The sequence below is a fragment of the Bubalus bubalis genome, chromosome 20, assembly GCF_019923935.1.
Source record: "Bubalus bubalis isolate 160015118507 breed Murrah chromosome 20, NDDB_SH_1, whole genome shotgun sequence".
Classification (NCBI taxonomy): Eukaryota; Metazoa; Chordata; class Mammalia; order Artiodactyla; family Bovidae; genus Bubalus; species Bubalus bubalis.
In genome coordinates, this window is record NC_059176.1 from 6032551 (window position 1) to 6059301 (window position 26751).

The following is a 26751-nucleotide window of genomic DNA, read 5'->3' on the forward strand; positions in this document are numbered from 1 at the left end:
AGTCAGTGCTTAGCGACCAGATCTGGGGGTAGCGTGAGGCCCACCCGAGGGGCCTCCAGCACTTTGGGAGCAGGAGGGCGGGGTGAGCAGCTGCCTTTGAGCCCAGAAAGGAGCCCCAGTGGAGGGGCGGGGGTGGGCACATGGCCCCCTTTTCTCTGAGTTCCATTTATCTTCAGCATCTCCCCTGATGGTCCTCCCCAGGAGGATCTGGGGGTGCCGCCCCCCCGCCCCCACCAGCTTTGCAAGCAGGATTCCCTGGGAAGCTGATGACCACCGTTCCTGCTGCTGGAACCTCCTTGCAGCTCTGCAGAGGCTCGGAGAAGCTGGGTGGCCTGAGTTCATGCTGCCCACTGCGGCCGGCTCTGAGCTGAGGGCCCCGGATGGAGGCCTCTGCAGCCTCCTGGGTGCCCCCACTAACCCAGCCTGGCCCCCCAAACCCTATCCAGAACCATTACGCTGCCCTTGGCGTGGGCGGGACCGGGTAGAAGGGGATTTCAGCGCTGGGATCGTTACCTTCTCTTTTAAGGATTCGGGCAACCCGGTTCCAGCTCCTGCTCTGTGTCCGATCCACCCCTCCATGTCCTGAGGGACCCCATTTGGGAGCCTGGTGTGGGCAGGGCGGTCCTCTCCTGGGGAGCGGCAATGAGCCTCATCCCTTGCCCGCCCAGTCACCCTAGAAGACCGCTCCCCCTCAGCAGTGAAACCCTCGGGGATTTCATCTTCCAGGGCACTGGCGGGCAAATAGCAGGATTTTTAATTTGGATTTAAGTGCAATTACATTTCTTCATTTTGATGCGTCATTAGGCGCATTGCCCCTCATGAAAGCTGGTGCGTTCTCCCCGCCAGCTTTGTAGCTTGCTCCTCAAGCGCTGTGGGCTCGCAAATATTGATGCACAACACCCATCACCGAAGGCAGGGGTGGGAATTGCATGCTGCTAATTAAAATCTCCCCGCCCCCTTGCACACACATATACACCTCCTCCCCAGGGAATCGTCCGGGGGAGGGAGGAGACGTACAAACCAGTGTTTTCAGAAGCAGCACGTGGGCTGCTTGTGATCCCATTTGTTCCTGGATCAGAGACCCTGTGGACGAGGGGAGCTGCAGCCCAGGGCAGTATCTGGACTGCATGTGGGCGGGGACAGGGAGGCATCTGCCTCCTGGTCCCTGGGGCCCACGGGAGCGCCGGAGTTCCAGTGCCCGGCCCTGTGGCCACATCCACATCCACACGTGTGTGTGTTGGGCCAGCTGGGCCTTATGCCTGGTCCTTTGGCTTTCTCTTGCCAGGCAGGCGGGGGCGGGCGGGGGGGCTGGTGGAGAAAGGCTCCAGGGCCCGGGGGAGACGCCTGTGGCCCCAGGCGTGGACAGTCCATGTGTTGGGTTTAGAACACACTCTCAGAGGAGATTTTGCAGCTGTCAGTGGAGATCTACCCAAGAAAATAATTTGGTTTGGGAGTTTTGCTTTTAAGTGGAGCTGGGGTGAGACCTTCCTCCCACCCTGCTGAGGTAGGCAGGGGCGCCCTGGGGGAGGGAAATCCCAATGCTGGGGGCAGGCGCGGGGCCTCTTATTTTTGCGGGCTGTTGGTAGAGGTTCCTCCACTCAGACCCCTGGCCGGGCCAGGGAGGGTCACTGTGCCTGGGACGCTGATGCTGCAGGTTGACCTAGACAGGCTGTGATAGGGCGTGACTGTCCCAGTTTCAGACAGAGGGCTGTGCCTGAGGTCCCCGAGTGAGATCCTGCCCGCTTCTCCCTACTCTGGGTTCCCCCAGGCCATGGGAACCATGTTTAGCTGGGTGGCTGGTGTCTGTCTGACCGCTGAGGGTGGGGGTGGGGCTTGGGGGGGTTAATCAGGGAGTGGCCGCCTGTCCGCTGTTCTGGTCGCCTCCACTCTTGGCCTGCAGACACAGGGCGCTAGAGACTGTGAGGCTTGAGGGGGTCAGCCCTGGGCATGATGGGGGGGCAGGAGAGCAGAGCCCAGGGACTCGATGAGGGTGAAGGTCCCATGGGAAACGGGGAGCTGGATCCAGTGGCTGGTGAGAGGGCGGCAGGGTGTGTGCAGATGCCTCTGGGTGAGGTGGGGGGCGGGGGTGCTGATGAGAAGGAGGAGGTCCCCCAACCCCAGCCCCCCGCCTGCCCCAGCGAGGCTGCTGCCCGTATTTCTCACCCCTGCCCTCCTCCCCTCGAAGGGTTTGTTTGGGCAACTCAACAGCCTGCTGATTTATAGGACATTCCACTGAATTTTATCTGCCCAGCAGTGTTCCCGAAGTTCCTTTGAAGTAGAAGAGGGTGTTGGGATCAGAAACGCCATCCCAGGGTCGAAGGGACTTAGAGGGCCCTCAGACCAAGGCTTCTGCTCGGCTGGACTGGGGGCTGTGCTGGTTTGAGTGTGGCCCCTGGGTCCTCCCCCTGTCTGGGTCCAGCCCCAGCTTCTGTACGGGGACTGTGTGTTGCTTTGCCCAAGCGAACCACTTAAGGGTTGTTCATCTTGTTCATTCTATATGAACAAGAATGAGCAATCTATACTTGTTCATTCATTCATTCATTCACTCTCTCTTCCCTTGTCCACTCCTTCTAAGCACGCCTTGGGCTTTAGTCACGAGCGCAGCGGCACTGGTCCCTGTGGACACAGAGGGCGAGGTCCGGGGCTCACATTTGGGAGCTCCCTGTCCGATGGCAGAGGCTCGTGGGCAAGTGTCAGAGAGCTGTGCAGGCTCACTCCGTAGGCAGCCCCCAGCCTCATGGTGGTGGGCGGGCTTCCCCCTACCCTGGATGTGAGCCCCAGGGCTGGAGAGGCTGTTCCCCAGGCCTTGCGGGGGACCCCAGGGGCAGGATGCTGGCGCAGAGGGGCGAGGGTGGAGAGGGGTGGGGAGAGCCACCGACTCACTCACCTGTTTATTTGGCCACTCAGCAGATGTTTATAAAGCATGCAGCAGGGAGCGAATCAAAGCCCCTGGCCTCGTGGCTCTGACGCTTGAGTGGGGAGAGGCATGTCAAGGGCTTCTGATGGCCATGGCAGTGAGGATGGATAGAGGGGGCGAGGAAGTGAGAAGGCACAGGCAGGGCCCCCTGGCAGGTGCCCTGAGGACCAGGCTGGGGCGTCTCATGCAGCAGAGAGGCCAGCAGTCCTCAGCCCTCCCGGCGCAGCCCCCCACCCCACATCCAACCCCGCCCCCTTCTCTCTCTCTCTCTCTCTTGCAGCAGGCAGGCCCCGGGGAGTTCAGGACGCTGCGGAAAGGCTTCTCCCCGTACCACTCGGAGTCCCAGCTCTCCAGCCTGCCGCCCTCCTACCAGGACTCCCTGCAGAACGTAAGTGCCCCTCCCCCAAGGCCCCACCATGCCCAGGAGGACCCTGGACCCCCCCGGGGAGTTGGAGGGGTGTGGCTCAGACCGCGCTTGCTTGTAACCTGCCCAGGGCCACGTGGGCGGTCACAGCTGAGCTAGACTGGGGACCCTTGGCTTCTGCCCAAGGTCTTCCGGGGCAGCGCTTGGGCCCCTGACCCTTGACCTCTGCCCTCGACCCTTGGAACCTTGTAAGGCTCCCAGTGTGTTGGTGGGAGGTGGAGGCCCAGCTTGAGATGCCATCCCTGGCATCGCAGGCTGGTGTAGTGGCCATGAGGCCCAGCCACAGTCTCTCTGTCTCTGTGGGCATGTGTCCCTCTGTGGATGCAGCAGGGAGATGCTGCCCAGCTGGGGTGTGGCTGGCCTGAGTCTGTGCGGGGGTTGCTACCCCAGGCTTGAGCTCAGGTGTATGCTTGCATGCTTCAGTTCTTGCCAGGGCCCCCACAGTTGTCCTGGGTTCTCGCCTGGGCCCTGACCTGCCCTGGGAGGGCAGCAGGGGGCTCACTCCCCAGGATGTGCATGGTCAGCTCAGGACCGCTCCTTGTGGGTGAATGCGCGTCATCCCTGGTGACTCTGTGTGTGCAGAAGGCAGGGATCTATAGAGGCAGAGAGTGCGGGAGTGGTTGCCAGGGGCTCGGGGGAACGGGGAGGAGGTGATGAAAGTGTTCTGTTGGGTGACTGCACAAATCAGTAAATGTGCAAAACCACCTCCCCCAGAAGCACGCGTTCGGGTGAGCCGTGTGATGCTTACTGAGCATCTGTTACGTGGAAGGCTGTGCCGGGCTCTCCCCACGCCCAGAAGCCTTGTCACAGGGCGGGGACCTCACCGTCCCCGCAGAACAGATAGGAAACCAAGCCGGCCTGAGGTCACGGTGGGCCCGACTCTCCCCCAGGGTCCCGGCCTTGCTGCCCACCTCCATCCCGGCCAGTGAGGGTGAGCCTGGGATGCCTCCTGGGACTCCAAGCTGGCGCGAGAGGGCTGGCGCCGCTGCTGGCTGCCGGCGGAATCCTCTGCAGTTTCTCTCCGAGGCCTCGCACCTTCTCCAGGAATGTAGCTGCTGACGCTGCAGAGGCGGCAAAGCCCGCTGACGACAGATAATCCAAATATTTACCCAGGAGCCCCATGGCTCAGTGAGGCTCCAATTGCTTCCTGATGAAGGGCTCTGAAAAGCCCAGCATCGCCCCCACGGGGGGCGGCTCTCCAGCCCTTCGTACCCTCTCCCTGGGCTGTGGGAATCCTCACCACTGATAGTACTGTGCGCTGAAGCCTCGGCAGGCTGCAGACTGTGAAGTGCTGTGTAACCTGTAAAGTGCTTTGCAGGCCCAGCTGGCTCCGGTGGTGCCAGGAGCCAGGCCTGTGGGATGTAAGCAGAGGAAGCTCGCTCCTCCAGGCTGAGCCCCTGAAGCCTTGACAGTGCTGCTTGGGCTGTCGGAGGGACGGAGGCTTCTGGAAGGCTTCCTGGAGGAGGCTTTAAGAGGGGCCCCATGGGCCTCCCTTAGGCTGCCCTGCGTGGCCAGGGGTTGTCACCCTACTTCAGAGGGAAGGCAGCTGAGGCCCACCGAGGAGAGGTAGGGTGGATTGCCAGGGTCACATGGCTAGTCCATGCCAGAACCCAGGCCAAGCTGGGCCTGGGGGCTGGGGACCAGCCCACAGCTCCACTGAGGCTGGGGGGCAGGTTCCTGGGGTGGAGGGGGAGGGTTGGGCTGTCTTGTGGGAGGACGCCACAGAGGGGCCCGAGCTCAGGTGGAGGCTCGCGGTCCAGGCCTCTCGGGCTGTTTATGGGGCACGGAGCCTCTCTGGAGCGGCTGAGCGCTGAGCCCCATGTCCTGCGTACGGATGCACCAGGAGAGGAGGCTTGTGTGGGGAGGACCCTCTGACGCTGCCAGGGGTGCTGTCTCTTCTGTACCTGGGTGTGGACACTCCTTCTGTGAGGCTATTTTAAGTGTCCATTTCAGTGGATTTTAGTATCTTCACAGATCTGTGCAATCCTCGCAGCAAAATGTCTCCCTCACCCCAGAAAGCAAGCCTGTGCTCATTAGCAATCCCTCCCCACCCCCTCCTGCCAGCCCCTGACAATCACTAATCTGCTTTCTGCCTCTGCGTTTGCCTTTTCTGGATATTTCTTATAAATGGAAGCATAACACGTGTCAGTCTTGGTCCCTGGCTTCTGAGCACTGGGTTTCTCGGGTGAATCCACACTGTAGCAGGTGTCAGAGCTTCGTGCCTTTTTCTTATTAAGCAGCCCCCCACCGTGTGGGTACCCATGTTTTGTTCAGCCATTCGTCAGGTGCTGTGCATGGCTCTGTTTCCATTTTTGCCTCCTGTGATTGTGCTTCTCTGAACACCTGCGGACGGGGCATTTGTGTAGACATCTGTGTTCAGTTCTCTGGGGTGCACACTCGTCTCCCCACTTTGGGCACTGGTCCTTGCATCCCACAGCCCCGGGCTGGAGGCTTGGGCCCCCTGGTTTACTAGCTATTTGGCCTCAGGCAAGTCTTGCAGCCTTCCCTTCCTCATCTGTAAAATGGGTGCATAGAAAAGATGGCTTCAGCACAGAGGGTTGCAGTCAGCCCTCGGTGGGCTGCCCTGCTCCGAGTGGGCACTTAGGGAGCTGGGGAGGCATCCTTGGGCCTTCCAGGCTGTGATCAGGGTCAGGGGGGGTCAGTCTTCCAGGGTGAGCTAGTTTGGGAAATGCTCTCAGGTTCACTCCTCCGCATACTCATTGAGTGAAGTTGCTCCGTTGTGCCCCACTCTTTACAACCCCATGGACTGTAGCCCACCAGGCTCCTCTATCCATGGAATTTTCCAGGCAAGAATACTGGAGTGGGTTGCCATTTCCTTCTCCAGGGGATCTTCCTGACCCAGGGATCGAACCTGGGTCTCGCACATTGCAGGCAGATGTTTTACCATCTGAGCCACCAGGGAAGCCCCATTAGCACCTGGTATTGGCCCAGCGAGGAGGCCCAGGAAAGGGCTGGATTGCACAGCTTCCCCCAGCCACTCCTGGCTTTTGTTTCAGGAACCTGTCCCTGGGCCCAGAGCTGCCAAGGGCCAGGCGCCTTCTGGGGCTGTGTGTGTGTGAGAGACTGTCGCCCCCTGCTGGCCAGTGCGGGGAGGGCCGCCTTCTGTCCCAGGTGCAGACTTGGCTGTGGCCCACACCCTCTCCAGCCCCCTGCCCCCCAGGACCGTGTTTGGTTCGCCCACATGACACCAGAGACCAGGCAGCCTGGGCCAGAGTTAGGGAACAGCATCCCAGGGCTCTGCACATGCCTTGCAACACACGGAGACCCTGGCTGAGAGACAGAGACGGAGATACAGAGTGGGTTGGGCCTCCCTGGAGAACCATGCCCACGCCCAGCTTTCCCAGACCCCAGGGCTGGGGGGTCTTGGCCTCTGTGTGGAACCGGGAGCAGGACGAGCCTGCCAGGCTTCCCTGGGAGCAGGTCCAGGCCATGCTGGCAGGTGGGGTGACTGCAGAGGTTGGCTGCTGGTGGTGGAATGTTCCAGACCCCGAGGGTCCCTGCACAGCATGGCCTGGCTGGGCAGGATCCTGGGGCCATGGCCTCATCTTCTGAGCTCACTGAGTCGGCCTGGTTTCTGGAGGGGTCATCGGGCGGTTGATGGAGAAGAAAACCCAAGAGTCAGAGATGGGAGGGACGCCCAAGACCCCAGGGTCTTCTCTCCCTCATGCACTCCCTGGGGACTTCTCGGTGTTTTCTCTCTGGCTTCCAGCACCTGCTGCTTTATCTCAGGCCCTGGCCCAGCGTCTCCTGACCTTCTGGCTCCTGCTGGCCCCAGGGCTCCAGCTGTCTCTGAGTGTGAGCTCCTTCCATGCGGCCTTGAGTCCTTCCTGACCTTGCTCTGGGGCCTGGGGTGTCCCCACTGCAGCCCGAAGGCCTGCCTCCTGCCCCACGGCTGCCTGGCCAGCGCCCCTTGCCCAGGAGAAGCTGGGCAGATGCTCGACCTCCAACACTGGCAGGCAGGGCAGGCAGGGAACCGGAGGCTGGATCCCTTCCTCTCCTGGCCTCATCTCCTGGCCTCCCAGGCTGTTGTGGGAGCCCGGCTCCTAGTTGCCAGTTAGAGTGTTTGCTGAATGTGGTGGCCATTCTCGGACAGGGCTGGGAGGGTCAGGACTGGGAGGCCTGGCTCAGGGCTTGGAAGCCCCACGATGGCCCTAGAGGATGGAAACTGGGCCGGGAGAGGGGCCTTAGGAGTCAGGCTGCGTGGGGTTAGAGCCCAAGCCCTTCCGCATCTTCCTAGGTGACCTGCCAAACAGAACAGTAGACCTTCCCCGTGGGCTGTTTACAGGGGCCTATGGGAAGGGGATGCAGAGGATGAGATGGTTGGATGGCATCACCAACTCCATGGACATGAGTTTGAGTAAACTCTAGGAGTTGGTGATGGACACGGAGGCCTGGTGTGCTGCAGTCCATAGGGTCGCAAAGAGTTAGACACGACTGAGCGACTAAACTGATGGGATTTGGGAAGTGGGGAGGTTTCTTGGGAAGGGGGGAGGTTTCTCGCTGCTCCTCTGCCCTGGCGCAGCCCTCCCTCCCAGCCTCCTCTCCCCCCATCACCTCAGCCCCCGTTTCCTCCCACCCGGGCCCTGGCCCAGACGCAAGGCCCTCTGCCAGCCGCTGGTCGCCCTGTGGCTGCCCCCGGGAGCCAGCCAGGGCGAGCTCTGAGCTCAGATACAGTCCATTCTCGCAGGGCCCAGCCTGCCCGGCTCCCGAACTGCCCTCGCCCTCCTCCGGTGGCTACAGCTCCGTGGGGCAGAAGCCCGAGGCTGTGGTGCACGCGATGAAGGTGAGGACCCGGCCCTGACAGCTCCCGCTCCCTCTGGGGGCCCCCACCTTGGTCCCTGCTGCTCTTCCGGATTCGACCTTGGACCCCACATTTGCCCTCTCTGGGCCTCGGGGCTGCTGAGCAACAGGGCAGGGAGGCCGAGGGGGTGCCCTGGCTGCCTGGAACACTGTGGGGGAGGGGTTTGGGGGTGCCGGGTGGCAGCCGGGGGTGCTGAGGCCTGGGGGAGGTCAGGTGGGGGCGGTGGGCAATGCCCAGGGCCTGCCTGGTGATCTGGGGACCGCCCCTTCAGGTCCTGGAGGTGCATGAAAACCTCGACAGGCCGCTGCAGGACAGCTGTGAGGAGGACCTCAGTGAGAAGGAGAAGGCCATCGTCCGCGAGATGTGCAACGTGAGGTCCCGGGGCAGGGGGCTGCTGGCTGGGTCCCACTGGAGGGGCGAGGGCCTGGGGTCTGGGGGCAGGCTCTGGGGCTCCAGGAGCCCTGGCCTCTCCCTGGCCCCCTCCACCTCCTCCTCCCCTCCCCCTTTCCCTGCCCCATCTTCCTTCTTCCCCGCTTCCCCTCCCTGAGAACAGAGTCCCTGATCCTGGTCTGGTTTGCCCCGCACGTCCTGACCCTTGACCCCTGACCCGTCTCCCAGTGTTGCTCTGGCTGCTGGCAGCGCACAGGTGGTGCTCAGACTGTGGGTGCCCGTGGGACCCTCTCTGCTCTGCGAGTCCCCCAGCCCGGGGCTGCCTTGGCTTTGGGAAGCTGGGCCCCTCTGGGGCTTCGGGGAGGCAGAGCATCCTCCTCCCGTCTGCCTTGTCGATGCGTGCTGTCCCTGTGGGACCTCGAGGAAGCCAGGAGGGAAGGGGGGTCACGGGGGCTGCACCCAGGCCCCACTTGGGGTGGTGTGTCCCGAGTCCCTCTCCTCTGCCCGCGCCCCCACCCCCACCCCCGCCCCGGGTCTGTAGACCCCACTGGACGATGATGAGGCCAGGTCCGCACCCAGACGTGCTGTGCGCCGGGGTGGGGAGTGGTGGTGAGGGTGGGCGTGCACAGACTGGGTCTGAGGGTCTCCTCCGTGACCCCCCTGGCCCCAGGGCTCTAGGGGATGTGGGCGATCTTGAGCAACGGGGCAGTCTGTGCCCACAGGCCCCCGGGGCGTCTTGGGGCGGGCCTTCCCCTCACAGTGCCCCCTCCCCCCCACAGGTGGTCTGGAGGAAACTGGGAGATGCCGCCAGCTCCAAGCCCTCCATCCGGCAGCATCTCTCTGGGAACCAGTTCAAAGGGCCTTTGTAGGCCGCTCCCCTGCGGACGTGGACTTGGCCCTGGTGCCGAGCCGCTGGCTCCTTTCTCCGTGGTGCACTGTACATAGACGCTGCCTGTCGCGGCCTGGCTGCCGGGGCGCAGCCCCTCCCGCCTCTCAGACACCAGCACAGCGGGGAGACGGCTCCCCAGCAGAGCGGCCTGGACGGCTTCCTTCCTGCTCCGGGGCCCGGCGGTGGGCTCCACTGGCGAGAGGATGAGGAGTGCTCGGAGACGCCCAGCCCCGGCAGAGGGGCACCCCTGGCTGCCGCCTGCCCGGGACAGCAGCCGCCGGCTGCCAGACTGCCCCCACAGGGCTCCGCTTCTGAGCCGCCGGCCGGGGCCTGAATGCCGGCTCCCCGAGCACAGTCCCTGACTCTCGGGTGAGGGGGGCTCCGCCACGGCCCCTCCTCTAGCCCCCAAGCCTGGCGCCTCCCTGATGCCAGCCACTGCTTGTTTTTAGACTCCACACCCCCACCCTTGGCCACACACCCTCTGCCATGTTCCCTCGCCTTGTGCCAGGTGGTGCCCCATCTTTCTGGGTCCCTCATGCCCAGGGGCCTGAGGCACTTCCGGGTCTGTGCTCCACATGATGGGCCGGGTCTGTCTCTGTGCAGATGGCACCAGGCCGCGGCCGGGCCCCTGCTCAGGAATGGTGCCCCCACGCCTGGCCCCCTCCTGGGTGACTGTGTGCGGAGCTGCGTGGCTGCAGGTGAAGGGGTTCTGCCCTCCTTGTGAGGGGCCCCCCTGGGCTCTGGCTTTCATTTTCCTGTGTGACCTTCAGCAAGTCACTCAGCATCTCTGGGCCCCTGGTGGGGAAAAAAGGAGGACTCAGAGGATCAGGGCCAGCAGCTCAGGCACAGCGCGGGGGCCAGTGGGGACCCTCCTGCTGGAGGGGCGGCTGGTGGGGGGTGGGTTGCGGAGGAGTCCCGCTGCCTTGCCCCCCCTCAGTGGGTGGCCACCTTCCTTTCTGAGCTTCAGTGTCCTCTCCTGTCAAGGGCGCAGCCTAAGGCCCTCCTTGCAGGGCTCTGAGGATCAAATAAGACCTTTGGTGTAAAATGACCATGTATAAAACTGTAAAGCGAAACATGTAAATGTTAAGATGTATGTGGGAGGGGAGTGAGGCCTGGAGGCTAGAGGCCTTTGTTTCCAGTTCCTCCAGCACTGCTGAGCCCTGCGTCTCGGTACCGAGAGCTTGGCGGTCTGGGAGGCTGTCTTGGCCGCGTCCAGGCTCACGTGAGGGGCGGGGACCAGGTGAAGGGACGGGTGAGGCTGCCCGGGGTCTCCCCCTGGCGGGGACTTGGAGCCGGCCCCACTGCCTGTCTGCCGTCGGCACCCTTGGGTGAACAGTCCCCGGGGCGAGGCCCGCGCCCAGGGAGTGCTGAGTGGGTGCTGCTGCTGGCGTCAGGCATGGTCCTGATGCCCCGGGCGTTACAGAAAGCTGTGGGCGCCCTGGGAGGAGCTGGTCCTTAGGCCAGGTGGTGAGCACCCCGTCTCTAGGGGTGTGCACTTGGAGCCGGGTGATTCCTACCCAGGTGGGCAGCGAGCTGGAGGGCAGAGGCTCCCCCCCACACCCGGGTCCTGGGTCTCCTGGGTGGGAGCCATATCCGAGAACCCCGTGTGTTACGTTTGGGTCAGGCTGGCTTGGCCACCAATGAAAATAAGCAATAAGTCAGGTGTCCTGGTACCTGCGGGTCTCCTGCAAACTGACCTGGGGAACGGGCCTCGAAGGGACCTTTCCCCGGTGGAGGGAGGTGACCCTGCCCCTAATGCTGCGGTGGCGTCCGGTGCCGAGGTCTCCCTCCTGCCCTGTGTCCAGAGCCAGCGCTGCCTGGGAACGGCTTTCCAGGACACAGCCGTACCTGGGATACCATCTCATTCACATAAGTTGTTGGAAAGCCTGCAGCGCCTCTGCCCGGTCTGCGCCAGGCCCGGGGCCGTGGCTGCAGCAGGAACCCACGGCTGGAGGAGGATCCCGGGGGCCAGCTCAGGGGAATCCCAGCTCTGCCACTAAGCAGGGAGTGTGCGCAGGGCGACCATGGCGCCCCTCCTCCCGTCCAGAGCCTTAGCTCTGAAGCTCGAGGGTGGGGGTGTTGCTGAACCTGGTGTCCTTTCATGAAGGTCCCTGTTTCAGATACTCTGCTGCCGGAGCCCCATGGGACCCCTGTGCTGTGGCTTTCATCCCCACTGTGCTGGATGTCACCCTTCCAGCCTCATCCCTGGTGGCCAGGCCCATCCTGGAATCGGAATCCACTGAGCACATTTTTATCCAAAAGTTATTAGCCACACATCAGTGTTTGAAAGAGAAAAGTGACCTTTCATTTTTTTTTTTTTTTCCTTGAAAACTTGAGAGGAAACCATGCATACTACTGACCTTTTTTTTTTTTAAAGAAACAAAGGAAATGCATGACTGCAGAGCGGTAGAGGTGTATATTTTTCATAACGTGGGGGAAGTATTTGTGCTGCTCTCTGGGAACGGGCGCGTGCCTGGCTCCCGTCCCCGGGCCGGCAGCCACACTCTGTCTTCCGTGGGACGTGATGGCTGGAGCACGGGCTGACCCCACCCCAGCTCCGGGCAGCGCCGGTAGCCCTGGACTCCTGTGCCCGTTTCTACCTTCTATTGAACCACTTTGATTTGGGGAGAGAAAAAGAAATAGAACTTTTTGATAGTGTGGTAAAAACACTGATTTGAACTATTTTAGTAAAAGGAGTTAACAGAGAAGATTGTGATAGTGTATACTTTGCGCTAGATAAATAAAGGCTCCTTGCAAGCCTCCGTGCGCAGTGCTCATTTGTCTCTGGCGATGGGGCCCCTCGGGGCGGATGGTGGGGCTGACGCCTGCTGCTCCAGGGCCTCCAGTCACAGACCAGCAGGGGAAAGGGTTTCCAATTTAAACCCAGGTCTGACCCAGGGACCTGCCTATGGAGGGAGATGGACCGTCCCAAACCAGCATCACATTCAACTACTTACTCCAGAGAAAGCCCGGTGCCTGATGTGGGGGGCGGGCCCCTGAAGGCCCTCCTGGGCCATCTCCTGGGGGCCATTCCTCCATGCCTGCTCCTGTACCCCCGGAAGAAGACCTGCTTCTGGGCTGCAAACCCCAGGAGCCCCCCCTTCTGCCCGTAACAAACCAAAGGGGCCATTTCAGAACTGATTTTATTGGGTAACTGACTGAAGGAGTCTCATGAAGGAGTCTCATTTGTAACCAAGATGGAATTCACAGTATGTTGTTACATTCACACTTAAAAAATATATCTCTATGTATAGGAATTTGCAAATTGATGTAAACATACATTACTTCCAAGAACATCTCTCCCTTTCTCCCTGGAGGAAAAAGAATAGAGCCATCCAATCAAGGCAACCCCTTCAGAGTAACTTGAACACAAAGGGTGTGGGTTTCTCTAAATCAAACAGCCGTTCACCTGGCCTGGGAGCCACGGGCGAGAACACCGTGAGTGACAGCAATGATGGGAGCTTGACTTCAGAGGGAGCTGGACTACGGAAAACTGCGTTTCCAGGGAAAATAGGCACTGGTTTCTAGAAGGAAACGCACTCCTCGCTGAAGCTGCGTGTTGGACCAACATGGCTGGTGAATGGTCTCACCAGTGTTAAGTAACCTGTTGCAGGGCCCGAGGACGCACTGAGACCAGAGAGGCGGTGGGGTCACAGCCGGCGGCCTGGGCCCCCCCGCGGGCTGCTATGCCCACTCTCCAGGTGCACAGGAGCACCCTGATTTCATCTCCAGGGTCCCGTCCACTTCTTCCCATACTGCAACTGTTGAGATTATTCAAGGTACCCTGCTGCTTACCCACTTAAACTACTTTTCAAGTCGATTAGAAAAACTTTTAAAAAAACAACAAAGGAAAAGAGAGGCGTCAAAGGTTATCTCATCCAGGCTGCCCGCCCCAGTCCCCCGACAGGAGGCATGCCAGGTGGGGGGATGGGCGGGGGCACCGGGGGCTGTCCCCCCGGGGGCACCGCGGGGGGCGGGTAGCTGGCTGGTGGCAGGCCCAGGCCCGGGGGCGGGTGTGGCGGGACCGCGTGGGTGGGGGGCAGGCGAGGGGGTGGGGGCGGGAAGTTGGGGTTGTAGGTGGGCGGGGGCGGAGGGTAGCCAGGAGTTGGGGGAGGGATGGCAGGTGGCGGGAAGGAGGCGGGGGGTGGGGGCACGGGCGGCGGGGGCGGGTTGGGTGGGTAGACGTGGGGGTGGTAGGGCAGGTGGGCCGGCGGGCCGTAGGCGGGGGGCAGTGCCCCGTAGGAGGGGCCCTCGGTCTTCATCATGGACTGCAGGCTCTGGTAGCCCTCCCCGGACATGTAGGAGCTGCTGGTGGACATCCCCGTTATGTAGCTGGAGGGCGGCGGCGGTGGCGGCCGGTGTGGCAGCGGCGGCGGCTGGTGCACGGGCGCCGGGTGGGCCGGAGGAGGGATCTGGACCTTCGGGAGGTCGCTGGCTTCCACGGGGCCTGGAGGCTCGGCCTCACCCAAAGCGGCTGCGAGGGGTGGCTTCCGGTCTGCGGAGGGGAGACGGGTCACTGGCCGGCCCAGGCCGCTGCCTCCCAAGCAGGGCGGCATGTGGAGGCGGGGGACAACGCCCCCTCCGGGCTCCAGGCGCAGCCCAATCACCCCTGGGGCTCCGGGCCCTGTCGCAGTGCCGTGGGCCACCTTCCCAAGGAGCAGCAAGCAGCCTCTGTGGCCGGACAGCATGGCCCGCGCTCGCGTCCTGAGGCTGTTGGCTCGTTTTCCGCCACACAGGCTCCCCACCTTGCTTCCCTTGGTCCCGAGCGCAGGAGACACGGGCGTCCCTGTGCAGGAAGCCCCTTCCACTCCAGCCCCCCATCTAGCACAAACACGTGCGGGCCCCTTCTTTCTGCCCATCTCTGCCCCCAGAGAAAGGCGAGCCCAGGCCGGGGCCAGACCACACCACTGTCTGCTGAGAGATGGTCACGCTGGTGACCTGGTGTCAACAACACATGGGTCAGTCTCTGACCACCCCCCTCCGCCCCGCGGCAGGTCTGACCGGTGCCCTGTCCCAGGTCCCTGGGCCCCCAGAGGCTCAGAGGTCTCTGGAGCACCTCCCACACACCCATTTCCGCCTTCTCTAGCGAAATGCTTCGCCTTCCAAAATGATGCCAAAGGTAAAGAGGGGAAGCTCTTTACAACTTCCCGCCTCCCTCTCTAGTGATGTCGCGGAGGCGTCCTAGTTGACTGGGTGCCTGTGCAACACTTCTCATTCTTTCTTCTCCAGGTGACTCCACGTACAACTGCTTCCTCTTCAAAGTGTACTGAGAAGAGACGCTGCCAACAGAAAGCAGGCGCCAGAGCCCGGAGCCTGAGGTCTACTGCGCTCCTGCCCAGACTGGGTCAATGTTCCTAACTTGGCAGGGCTGTTGTTTTCCTAAAACTAATTCTAAATTCATTTCTCCTGGGTAGTTCACCATCTCTGGATACAAGAGATCAGAGAATATTCAGATATGCTTAGAATTCACAACATCCTCACTTATCTGGCTGTAAAAACAATTTTCTGAGAGGAGCTGTGGCCTGCCTGGGTGCCGGTCGCAGAGGGGCCAATGGGGCCACTGCAGCAGGGCTGGGGCAGGAGGGACGGGCGGCGAGGCGGCGGCAGGGGCCACTGCCACCACTGCCAGCAGGCTGCAGCTTTAGGAGGAGGAAGGGGGGCAAGAGGGGGACGACGGGCACGGACGTGGAGGGGGCAGAAGCCCTGGATGTAGACCTTATGCAGCTTCTTGGAGTCACATGTAGGCCAGAAAAATGACACCTCTGACGGGCAGAGGGAGATTTCAGGTCAGTGGACATAGCCATGGATTACTTCTCTGGGATGCTCAAGCTGGAGTGCAGACTCACCCGAGCCCCTTCCGGTCCAGCCCCCTGCATCATGCCCCTTACCCCACTTCCCGGATGCACCCACACCACCCCCGCCCACATCCTCACCACCAGCACCATTCATGACAGGAGCTCCATCTCGGATGTCTCCCCGCTGGGGGCCCTCTAAAGAGTTTAGCTTGGGGTCTGCTGGGGGGCTCCAGGGAATAGACCCTCAAGAACGAGACAGGAGAGAAGACTTCCAGTATTTTTCAGGCCTGAGGACTGGGACTGCCCTTGGTATAAATCTGTGAATTTTTCAGAGGGGAAGTTGTTTCCACTGTGGAAAGTGTATCTGGCTGCAGAGTCCTCACGTGAACTCAGAAATGTGAAACAAGAAAAATATATCCAGAGGGGGGAAAGGGGGTAAGGGGCTGGATGGTGTGGAGTCAGGGTAGATAGAGTGGGAGAATGAGGTTAGGGGAGGGGGACTGGGAGTTGGAGAGGGTGCAGATGACTGGGAGACCCTGTGGGTCATCAGAACACATCTCTCGCGGTCAGTCTGCACCCTCCCCAACTCCCACCCGCCTGGACCCCCTTTGTGTTCCAGGGGCTTCCCTGGTGGCACAAACAGTAAAATCTGCCTGCAGTGCAGGAGACCCTGGATCAATCCCCTGGGTGGGGAAGATCCCCTGGAGGAAGAAATGGCAACCCACTCCAGTATTCCTGCCTGAAGAATTCCATGGACGGGGGAGCTTGGCAGGCTACTGTCCATAGTTGCAAAAAGTTGGACAACACTGAGAGAGTATCCACACCCATGTCATTAATGTCTTTTTAAATTTCTGAAATTCTTCTAGAAATTTTCCCCAGGACTTCTAAAATCTGTCCTTCAAAAAGGCAGAGAGAAAAACTGGTCTTCCCAGAGACCAGCAGCACTCACCTGGAGGTGGATGGGCTGGAGGCAACGGAGGGTGAGTGGGCTCGATTTTGGGGATTTTAGGTGGTGGTGGTTCTAAAAAGAAAAAATATATTTTAAAAAACTATTCTTCATGTAGAATAAACATGTCACAGAGAGAGAGAGAGAGAAGGAAGAGAAGAATGTACCGTTAAGGAATTTTTTTTGGGAAAAGGCAGATATGAAGGCTTTAAGGGAAGCTAAGGACAGACTGGCTAAACCATCCTTTTAAAAGAACAAAAAGGAAATCGAACAAATACATCCCCCAGTTCCCCCGACTGTGCCCCCCCCAACGCCCCACACCTCTCACCACCTCCCCCCCAAAACAAAAATGGCCAGCCCGTTTTCCGAATCTGTCCGGTTTCCTCCTGACCACCTAAGACAAGCCCTCCAATGACCTGAGAGAAGTGGAGTGAATCTCAGGTGCCAAGTGGTATCCATCGGGGTCCACCCTAACACAGAGAACACAAAGAAAGGCCCCGAGTGTGCACAGGAGCAACTGCCGCTGTTTAATTCTTGCTCAGGCACATCCGAGTTTATTTTCTCACAAATATTTACTCCCAATTATCAGCACATTAACTGGAGGCTGGATGCGAGCAGACCTAACAGCAAAGCAGTCGGGACCACTTGGGGCAGAGCACACGGCCCACCCTTTGGGGTGGGGTGGCTGCATCGAACTGGCACCCCCAGTGACCACTTGGCTAAGTGGCCAAGACAGGCTGCACTGCGTCCAGTATCTTCCGGTCACGAGGAGAGAGAGTATGCATACAACCAAAAGAGCACTCTATCTTCTCGTATGTATTTTTGGTTCTTTCTTCCTCAAACTTTCTCTATTGTAGCTTGTACACTGCTCTGCTCTGGAGTTGCTCAACATTCCTGGCTTCCTCCGTCTCAGACACAGGCTGAATTCAAGGTCCAGGGACGGCCCCTCTTTGCCCTCTTCCCGAGAGATCCCCCCGACCCCATTCCCCAGTCTCCGTGCCGTGAGTACTGCCAAGAAACTTTCTGAACTGAACGAGCTCAGACCGTGCCATCTCCTGCTCACACATCTCCAGTGGTGCCCCAGCTTCTGCAGCACCCACCCTCCACTAGGTGGGCACGGTCACTGCTTCCATCCCATCTTCAGTTCTAGCCAAAGCTATTCCCCTTTAACCCACAGTCCAGTAAAACTCCTTTCTCTTGTTTTCTCCCAAATTCTCAATTCCACTGATCACTTTTCATCTACCTAAAAACTCCACCCTGTCAGCCCCAGCTGACTGACGTCAGTCCTCCTCCGAGGCCCATCGGGCTTGTCTCTGCCTCTCACAGGGTGGCACCGGCTCAGCGGATCGTGCACCCACGTGAAACAGAGCACAGCCCCCTCCCTCTTCTGTGTCTCACACTTGCTGCTTACCCATCTGGAGTTAAAAAAAAAAAGATCTCCCCTGTACTGAACTCATCATTTCCCCAAAGATCCTGAGAAAAATGTAGCTTTACTGTAACGTGAAGATCTCAAACAGTTCAATAAGTAATTCCCGGGGTTCCTACCCTGGAACCAAGCAACAGAGAAAACAGAGAATCAGAAATATGCCCGGTCTGTGCCTGCACAGGGGTCAGCACCACCCGGCCGGCTGAGTCGGAGGCAAAGCGCCTCTAGTCTTCTCTGTGACCGTCCGGGCTTCCCTCACCCTGTGGTTTCCAGCACAGAAATAAGTGAACCAATTCTGGGCTCCACAAATATGGGGCAAATAGGTGCTGCAAAGACGCCTGGCCCCGTAAGCAGCAGGCAGCACCCTGGCTCGTGGCTCCCGTCCTTTCTACCTGCACGCTGCTGCTCGCTGCTCGGCCGGGGGCCTTTACTCTGCTGACTGCGGTGGGCTTAACCAACCTTCAGAAATAAATGCTGCTGCAGCAGTTCGCCTACATGCCCATTTTGATACAGTCGGCCCCTTGCACCTGCAGACAGGGAGGGCAGACCATGCAGCTCAAGTATCTGGGAGTCTGGTATCCAAGGCAGGTCGCGGAGGCCGCCCCCTGCTGCTGACACCAAGGAACGGCCGCATGTTGCTGAGCACGTTTTCACTGCCGCTAGTGTTTTCCACTCCAGTCCTCTCGCCTGGAAAATCCCACGGACGGAGGAGCCTGGTGGGTTGCAGTCCATGGGGTCGCTAAGAGTAGGACACGACTGAGCGACTGCACTTTCACGTTTCACTTTCATGCATTGGAGAAGGAAATGGCAACCCACTCCAGTGTTCTTGCCTGGAGCATCCCAGGGTCGGGGGAGCCTGGTGGGCTGCTGTCTATGGGGTCGCACAGAGTCGGACGTGACTGAAGCGACTTAGCAGCAGCAGCAGCAGCATTTTTCTTTGTACTGACACTTTCTGTTAGAGTACAACCCAAAAACACAGAGTCAGGGAACACAGAGAGGACAATGCACGTAGGGTACAGTTTTGGATGGGCTCCAAAGTTAAATTTTAAGGTCAATCTAAATCTGAAAGGAAATGATTTTTTGATTAAGAATATAAAGTTTTGATAAACAACACATAAAACTAAAACAGGAAACACAAGAACAGCAAATTACCTGCTGCTTTGTTCTCTTCTTTGGGAGAAACAACCTGTTACAAAAAAAAAATACACAGTGGTTAACCAAGACTCTGAAAAGTAATCATCAGAAAAACCAATTATTCAGGCACTGAAGAATCACAGCCAGAACACGGCCTCAGACAAAATTTAACCTTGCCTTGAACCTGCAGAGCAAACCAAGGCACCTGACAGATTTCTGCCTTCCTCCTCTTTCCCTTTCAAATAGGACAGGACTAGCTTTCTTGTGCAGTGAGCCCTGAGCCCTCCTCGAGCTGTGGGCACCGTGGTGAGCGGGGGCTGCTGCCTTGCCACTGTCCCGCAGGGCTTCCCCTACCGTGGGGAGGGACCTTTAGATACCCCACGTCACTGACAGACCGGGAAGATACCTACCCCAGCCGTGTGCGGACGCGCAAATGACCCCTGGCAGGTTCTGGGGCCCCGGCACAGCAAGAGCAGTGGCTGGAGGACAGAGCTGCCCTGGCTCCCAGAGGCCTCCCCTCCCAGCACACCAGCGGTCCAGCTGCCCACAGACATGCAGGCGGTGAAGCTGCAGTCCAGGCAGCCCCTCAGCGAGGGGACCACGCGCAGTGTGGTGTGTCGGGGGCGGGGGTGGGGCTGCTGTGGGGAGCCGGCCGCCCGGTGCTGAGCCCGTGCACTCACCACGGCTCGCTTCGCCTGGCGGGGGGGACTAGGCTGCGGGGATGCTTTCTTGGGTGGCTGGGCCGGCGGCGGCGGCGGCTGCTGGGCCGGCTGCTGCGAGTCCTTCTGCGGGGGCTGGGGCGGCTCGGGGCCTGCAGGCGGCTGTGACGGTGGCACGGGTGGCGCTTGCGGTGTGGGCTGGAGAGACGGGGGCTGCTGCAGCTGGTGGGGGGTGTGATGAGGCATCTGTTGTTTCCCTTGGGAGTACAGATCCAGGATTTGGTGGCAGATGTCTAAACGAGAGGCAACAACTGCGTTCCTCACAAGGTGACGTTCTGAGATCCCCCCGTCCCTTGCAGCTGTGATGCCCCTACAAGGACCATTATGCCAGGTCGTATCTGCATTAATTAATCACCCATCTCTGGTGTGCGCAGCACTGGTGTGCATTTTCAGTTCACCAAAACAATGTGCTCGGACAGAATGAACACTCTATGTTAGAGAATTTAATTAAAGAATCGTTTGCATGTACCTACTGGGGAAAATCCATTCTCGGGACTCAAGGCTCCCAGGGAAGAATGATCAGCCTGCAGAAAACTCAGCAAGCCCCGTACCTTCCAAAACATCCACAGGGACGTCTTGCACGAACTGCTCCCACCATCTCCTGTACATGGGTTTGGAGGTCCATTCCTGTATTTCAAACTTGCACAAACGCCCCGCAAGATACATCACCGCCACTGCTATGATCTCTGGCTCCCACTGTAGTGACAAGGTCGTGCAGAGACTAGCTCAACAAGAAAAAGAGGTGGCTTGACTTGCATGATCAAACACTTACGACTAACCACATGCATGGAGATTAGATGCTGTATCCATATGTCTGTTTGCTTATATACCCCTATACATGATCAAACACAGTATATTAATTAGCAAGTTTTTAGCCTTCTAAATGTACTGAAATGAGTTACTTAACTATAGCTACTAATCTGTCTGTTCCTTAAAGAGGCAGAAGAATTCCAGCACATTCAGAAACTGCTGTGCCATGAAATACGGGTGAATTTAAGTTCTTAAGTGGCTGGAATCCTGGTGCTGATGCTTCTCCTCACGTGAGGCAACGCTACTCACGGGCATTTTGTTCCCCATACAATACCTCATTAGATGTCTGGGCTACAAGAACATCAAGGCTCTAGAACCATCACAAAAAGTATAAAACTGCAGATACATACTCTGCAACTTTTCCAAAATCAAATGGATTTAAGTATTTACTTGTCAAAATTCTCTGGTATATTGTGTTGGACTTCTGTTTCAAGCCGGTGGTAAGGCTTCAGCATCCTGTACCACCATGACGTAACAGGTTACCCCTCTGCTGGGAAGCAGATGACCTGGATTTAACCCCAGCTCTGCTGTATACTGGGCCCTAAGGCTGGGGCAAGTCAGTCTCCCCACTACAAAATAAGGGGTTCGGGTTAGATGACACATGAAGTCCCTGCCTGTTTGAAAACACCGTGATTAAACCCATGTGAACACGTGTACCTGTCATTGACGAATGTCCATGCCATTTGAACCAATTTTTGAATTTTGTTTTTGTCACCTAGAGATGGGAAAGAGAAGGCAAATTAGTAGCAACAGAAAGAAAAAACAATAAACAAGAGGCAACGAGTACTTATTTAAAGCCTACCACGTGCTCAGCAGCGGTCCTAACACGCAGCAAAGAGCTGCTGCCGGGGAGCCAAGGCCAGATGAGCAGGCCCAGGGCCTGCCTCTGTGCTCCTTCTGCATGACCCACACCAAACCACCATTTACGGGAAACCTGGCTTTGAGGCTGATTTTATTAGGCTATTTAAAAAATTCTGACTCATTTTCCTGCCTCATATCACTTGGCAACTGGATGACAGAGTCTGTTTATACATAAAAGGAAACAGCATTAGCAGCTATAATATGAATTGTCTGGCAAGCTATGGCCTGGGTACTTCACACACTGAACTTTCTGCTTTTCTCTCTTGAAAAGTGTAATCTTGAGTGTCATCAAATTATTATACAGATGATTTCAGAATGAAGAGGTTCTCCTCATAACGTTTTCCCCCTCACCTTTGAGCTGTTTCGCATACTTGAGCAGGAACTGGTACGGGTGTTCTACCTGTAAATCGAACTTTATGGTCTGCAGTAAGATTCTCTCCAAAACCATTACTTCTTCCTAAAAATGAAATAACAAACGCTGGGGTAGTCATTTCAATCACAGGTCTGAAATAGCATTAAAAAAGTGAGCTTTCCTTTTATTCTCTCTCCCAAGTTCTATTTTATAAACTATTTTTCATTCCCTTTCTCTTCTCTCCCACTCAGGCCTTTAACATGCTCAGGAGATGATATAATTCTCAAAAGAACTACAAGTAGGAAAACAAAACAATCAGAGTTAATTTTTAAAACTATTGGAAACAAACATTCTCAGAAATGTTATTACTTTCAATACACATGAGCCCCCTTTACAAAACAGATCTTTACTTTATAGATACATTAATAAAACTTGGTTTCCTTCCAAACTTCCATTAAAAAATGCAATCTTTCAGGCATTTACACTGAACATTTTAAGCAAGAAAGATTATAACAGTGGCAGCTTCATGGATACCTGGACAGTGAATTGTACCAGTTAAAAGTGTGTGTGTGTGAACGAGGCACATCATTACTGTGTTTTAATCTTTCACCTTCCTGAAGCAGGCTTCCCCAATGTCATTTATAGAATAAAGCATCATTTTCTCTTTTATCAAACTACATCCTAAGCTACCTATACACACACACGTGTGCTCACATACAATCTTTTTTTTTATTCACTGATCTGTTTGTCTATTTCTGTACCAGGACCAAAGAGATTAAACATCTGGAAGGGACAGTTCAATTATTACTTCTCTTTTAAAAAACATTTCTTGTTTTTGCATGTTCCCCCTAACACCTGCATTTTAATATCATTTTATTTGGTACTGTTCTAGAAAAAATGAAGGCCACTATGTTCTGATTGGGAACTCACTGATTTATAGAATGGACCTTTTAATTACACTATCTTCCTATCAAAAATTTGTTTATGAAAATCTTCTTTCTAGTCCTTTCATAGTTCTAAAGTCTCCCAGCCCCAACATGGTTTCCATAAATTTCTTTTAAGGTTTATTCCTAGATATATTATTTTACTGCTGTTATTGTAAATGGGATCTCTTTTGATTATACTTCCTAACTAGTTAATAAACAAGAACTTCTTGAATTCAACCGCTGTACAGCCTGACTGAGCACTTTTATTAAGACAATTTCACATAGTATTTCAATTGTAAAATACTATCAATATGCTCTGTGTGGCAAGAACAGTTAGAATCACTTGTTTGAGCTGAAGAAGAGGATTTTCGAGAGACTGACAATCTCATTGTTAACAGTTACATAAATCTGTTAACTCTGGGAAGAGAAGCCATGTAGATAACTGGTTTTAGGTTCAAGTATGGTGTCAGTTCACAGGATGCAGAGGATTCTATCAAGACAGTTATTCCAGATGGCAGGGCAGGCAGGGCGAATGTGCTTCCACCCAAGTTTCCCAAGTGTTCTCTCAGGAAAGTTTTTTCAAGTCTTAACACTTTCATACAGTATGAAAAAAAAAAGATGCCACCATCACGGTCTCCTCCACCCCAACCCCTCGCATTTTTGCCCCCACCTGTTTCCCAGAAGCGTCACAGTGTCCTCTAAATTTGGAAACACTCTTTAACAAGTGTCCAGACTGCAGCCCATGCAGCACAGTATCAAGGCCTGGCCTCCCTTTGTGTTTCAGATACTCAATTAAAGGGATAATTACAGGTCTGGGTGCCAACATCATCCCTCGGGGAGCTTTCCCTCGGCCCCACACTACTTGTCTGGAGCACCTGCCTGGGTTCCCAGATGGAAAGCCCTCACCACACCTTTTAATAACCTTTCACACCATTTATCACAACTCATAAGCAGATCACTGGCTATCTGAATATTTGATTATAAAATCTGTCCCACCGCTCGACTGTAAAATCCATGCGAGCAAAGGCCATGCCTGTTTTGCTACCTGTGAGTGTTGGTTTCCCAGTTCGTGACCAACTCTTTGTGACCCCATCGATTGAAGCCTACCAGGCTACTCTGTCCATGGGATTTTCCAGGCAAGGATATGGAGTGGGTTGCCCTTTCCTTCTCCAGGAGATCTTCCTGACCCAGGGATCGAACCCAGGTCTCCTGCACTGCAGGCAGATTCTTTACTGATGGAGCTATGAGGGAAGCCCTACTGCTACCTATGTCTAGAGATTAACACAGAGCCTGGAACAAGTGTTTGTCGAGTACATGAGATATTAACGAAACAGGGAGAAATCACACAGTTGGGGCCAAGTTTATTAGGACACGATTCAGGACCCTGTTTTCCTTATGTGCTCACGTGGCCTCCCTCCAATCCGCCCTCCTCTCTTCTCCATCGAGACAGCGCCTGTCAGTGTCCTCACCGCTCCCAGACCCAGGTTCTTTCCTTCGGCCCTGACACCCAGTCAGGCGTAGGGAGACTGTATGTGAGAAAGCAGTGTGGGCTACAAAGCCCCTCCACCCCGTGGGTCAAGCTGGCCTGCCTCAAAAGCTTGATGAGCATGGCCACTCCCCACTTGCTGGCTTCTGGGCACTGAGCCCGGAGAAGGCACTGGCACCCCACTCCAGTACTCTTGCCTGGAAAATCCCATGGATGGAGGAGCCTGGTAGGCTGCAGTCTGTGGGGTCGCTAAGAGTCGGACACGACTGAGCGACTTCACTTTCACTTTTCACACACTGGAGAAGGAAATGGCAACCCACTCCAGTGTTCTTGCCTGGAGAATCCCAGGGATGGCGGAGCCTAGTGGGCTTCCATCTATGGGGTCGCATAGAGTCGGACTCGACTGGAGCGACTTAGCAGCAGCAGCAGCAGGGCACTGAGCCGCAGAACGTCTGCCTCGCTGTGCCTGGTCAGGGTCTCAGGTTCCTGATGTGCTGGTACAGGGGGTTAAGGTCGAAAGTAGAAGAGGACTCCTCCAAAGGCGCCTTGGACGACACACACCAGCAGCTGCAGCGTCCAGATCTTTGCGACTCCCCCCAAGTAACCATGGCTCGTGAGCCACAGGGTCCTTCTGCCCGTGACCAGACCTGACTAAAGCACAATCCGTTCCTACAAAAGTCTCTGTGCTCCATGAAAATCAAAAACCTATGGCGTCAGAAATATCCGATGCTACATTACTTTCATAAAAATACATTTTTGACCGTTGTTAGATATGAATTTCTCATAGGTTCACATTTTTATAAACAGGTGAACGGATTTATAAATAAGTTCAAGGGACAGGGTTACCCACACTGACAATACTTACTCAAAAGACCACCACTTAGCGCAAAAACAGAATGTGCAAAAGCATTCTGGCCTCTGTCACCTCCTTGAAGTGAGAAGGAAAACTAACAGACACGTGTTTTATACACATACACACAGATTCTGTGGGGTGCAGGGAGGGTGACTGCCATGGGAAGCAACACCAGCTGACTAGGAGAAACGGGGCCGTGGGTGCGCTGAACATCTGTGTCTGGGTCAGCTCTCATTTCTGTGAATCTCAGTTTCTCCCCACAATCTCAGTCTGTCATTTAGTCAACAAGTATCTGCTGTTGTCCAACAAGTATCTACTCTGTCCAGCCAGGAGAGAACACAGGCACCAGGCAGAATAGACAGGGTCTGAGCTCTTACAGACTACAACTGAGAAAAGGAATACTCTTTGTGTGATGACCTGGTTAAAAAAATCTACGTAATTATGAGCTGTGATAAATGTCATAAAGGATAACTCTCATCAGTGCTATAAGGACCATAATGGGAGATCCTGACAAGAACAGGGAAGAAGGAAAGCTACTACCAATCACTGAAAATGGTCTTTTTAGAAAACAATAGAAGAATGTGTACAATTATTTTGCCACCATTTCCTAACAGTAGCAGGTGCTGTGGGGAAGGGACAAGATGGAGTCTGTTAATCTGGTTGTCTGCAAATGTCCGTATCTTCCACCATTCTTGGGAAGCAGAAGACACGCAGCATGTGTACATACAGCACCTGTAGTCTCTTCTGCCCAGAAGCCGGCTAGAGATGAACCTCAGAAGCCAAACTGCTTCTGGGCCTGAGAGCGCTAACGGCCACGAGAACTCTGCTCCTACCACTTCTGCGTGCTGCTGCTCCTGAAGGCTCCGAAGCCCACAAAGCACATCAGCGGCTGCCACCTAAGTGTGGGGCACGTTATCCCTGCTGCTTACTCACAGACGCAAGGAAGAGCGTCCTCTGTACAAGGGCCTCTTAGGGATTCCAGGGACTGGCAGACACTGGGGCCACAGCCATTGTCAACACAAGGAACTCTTCCACAATGCTGCCCTGAGGAATCAAGACCTGAGCACAGGAAGTTATGATTCTTACCTTTGGGTCATCTCCAAACTGGCCAAACTGTACATCATTTAATAAACTCCGTGCTGTTTTGATGATATCTTTACATTTTTTTGGTGTTTCTTCTACTTTCCCAGCCAGAAAGAGACAACAAGCTCCTGTTACCTAAAAGGAAGACAAAAGCTCTTGATCTCACTATCAAGGCTCACCCAGAAACAGAAAGATTTGGGGCCTTCTCAACAACCGGGGCGCCTCCCTTCCTGCCTTGCTCTTCTCATTCACAAACACTAGGGCACTCTAAAAGCTTGAAGCAAAGTCCACATACAAACATTCCACCCTGCGACCTCCAATTTGGCTTCACAAATTATTTTAAATACAGTTTTCTGAATAAAATGCCATGTAAATCATGTAGACGGAAGAAGTCATAGAAACAAACTTTCTTTTCATGCTGTGCTCTTAGAGACACTGCCTCCCTGCCCAGTAGCCTTGCTAGAGAGCGTTCACCCCGTACCACGGCCCGCGCTCTCCTTCCTTCCTCCTGCTGCCTGACTCCAGGCCCCGCTCCTCCATCACGGTGACCTTCTCACTGCTCTGTCTCCAGCTTTCCTTTGCCTGCTTGCTCTTCTACGTGCCCCTCCATTCACAGAATCCTGACCACACGTTACACAGCAGTCAGGTACCGTGCTGGAGTACAAAGCGGATCCTGACATGGTCTCTCCTCTGGGAGTGTCACAAACTAGTGAGGAAGAGATGCGTGCAAAACTGAGTAAATCTCAGCAAAAGGAAGAAGCCTCAGCAGACTAACTTCCTGTTATGTCTAATTCAGTCTTCTTCATAAAACTCTCCCATTGTGTCAGCTGACCTACTAAAGTCACAGTTCCCCGGTTTGGAATTCAAGGCCCACAACAGTCTAGCTCGGACTACTTTCCCACCCAGAGTCCCACCATG

The 26751-nt window shown here is 56.2% G+C and overlaps 2 protein-coding genes across 11 annotated transcripts in view; one reads left to right on the forward strand and one right to left on the reverse strand.

Moving 5' to 3' along the window:
* The window catches only part of CCDC85C (coiled-coil domain containing 85C), a 78115-nt gene extending 65911 nt beyond the window's left edge, over positions 1-12204 (forward strand). For 2 of the 6 annotated variants that reach the window (XM_025271089.3, XM_025271090.3), the window contains 4 exons: positions 3198-3305; positions 8050-8145; positions 8435-8533; positions 9333-12204. In XM_025271089.3, the coding sequence (XP_025126874.3) occupies positions 3198-3305; positions 8050-8145; positions 8435-8533; positions 9333-9422 (393 nt within the window). In that variant the 3' untranslated portion in view covers positions 9423-12204. The remainder of the gene's footprint in view (positions 1-3197; positions 3306-8049; positions 8146-8434; positions 8534-9332) is intronic. The other 4 variants (XM_044932869.2, XM_044932870.2, XM_025271091.3 and 1 more) reach the window with 3 other exon arrangements.
* Positions 12205-12571: 367 nt separating this feature from the next.
* CCNK (cyclin K) overlaps positions 12572-26751 on the reverse strand; it is a 29998-nt gene continuing 15818 nt past the window's right edge. For 4 of the 5 annotated variants that reach the window (XM_025271084.2, XM_025271085.2, XM_025271087.2 and 1 more), the window contains 9 exons: positions 25837-25968; positions 21485-21590; positions 20930-20987; positions 20014-20183; positions 19424-19695; positions 18762-18795; positions 16600-16653; positions 16187-16258; positions 12572-13937 (listed from right to left, as the gene is read on the reverse strand). In XM_025271084.2, the coding sequence (XP_025126869.1) occupies positions 13312-13937; positions 16187-16258; positions 16600-16653; positions 18762-18795; positions 19424-19695; positions 20014-20183; positions 20930-20987; positions 21485-21590; positions 25837-25968 (1524 nt within the window). In that variant the 3' untranslated portion in view covers positions 12572-13311. The remainder of the gene's footprint in view (positions 13938-16186; positions 16259-16599; positions 16654-18761; positions 18796-19423; positions 19696-20013; positions 20184-20929; positions 20988-21484; positions 21591-25836; positions 25969-26751) is intronic. The other variant, XM_025271088.2, reaches the window with a different exon arrangement.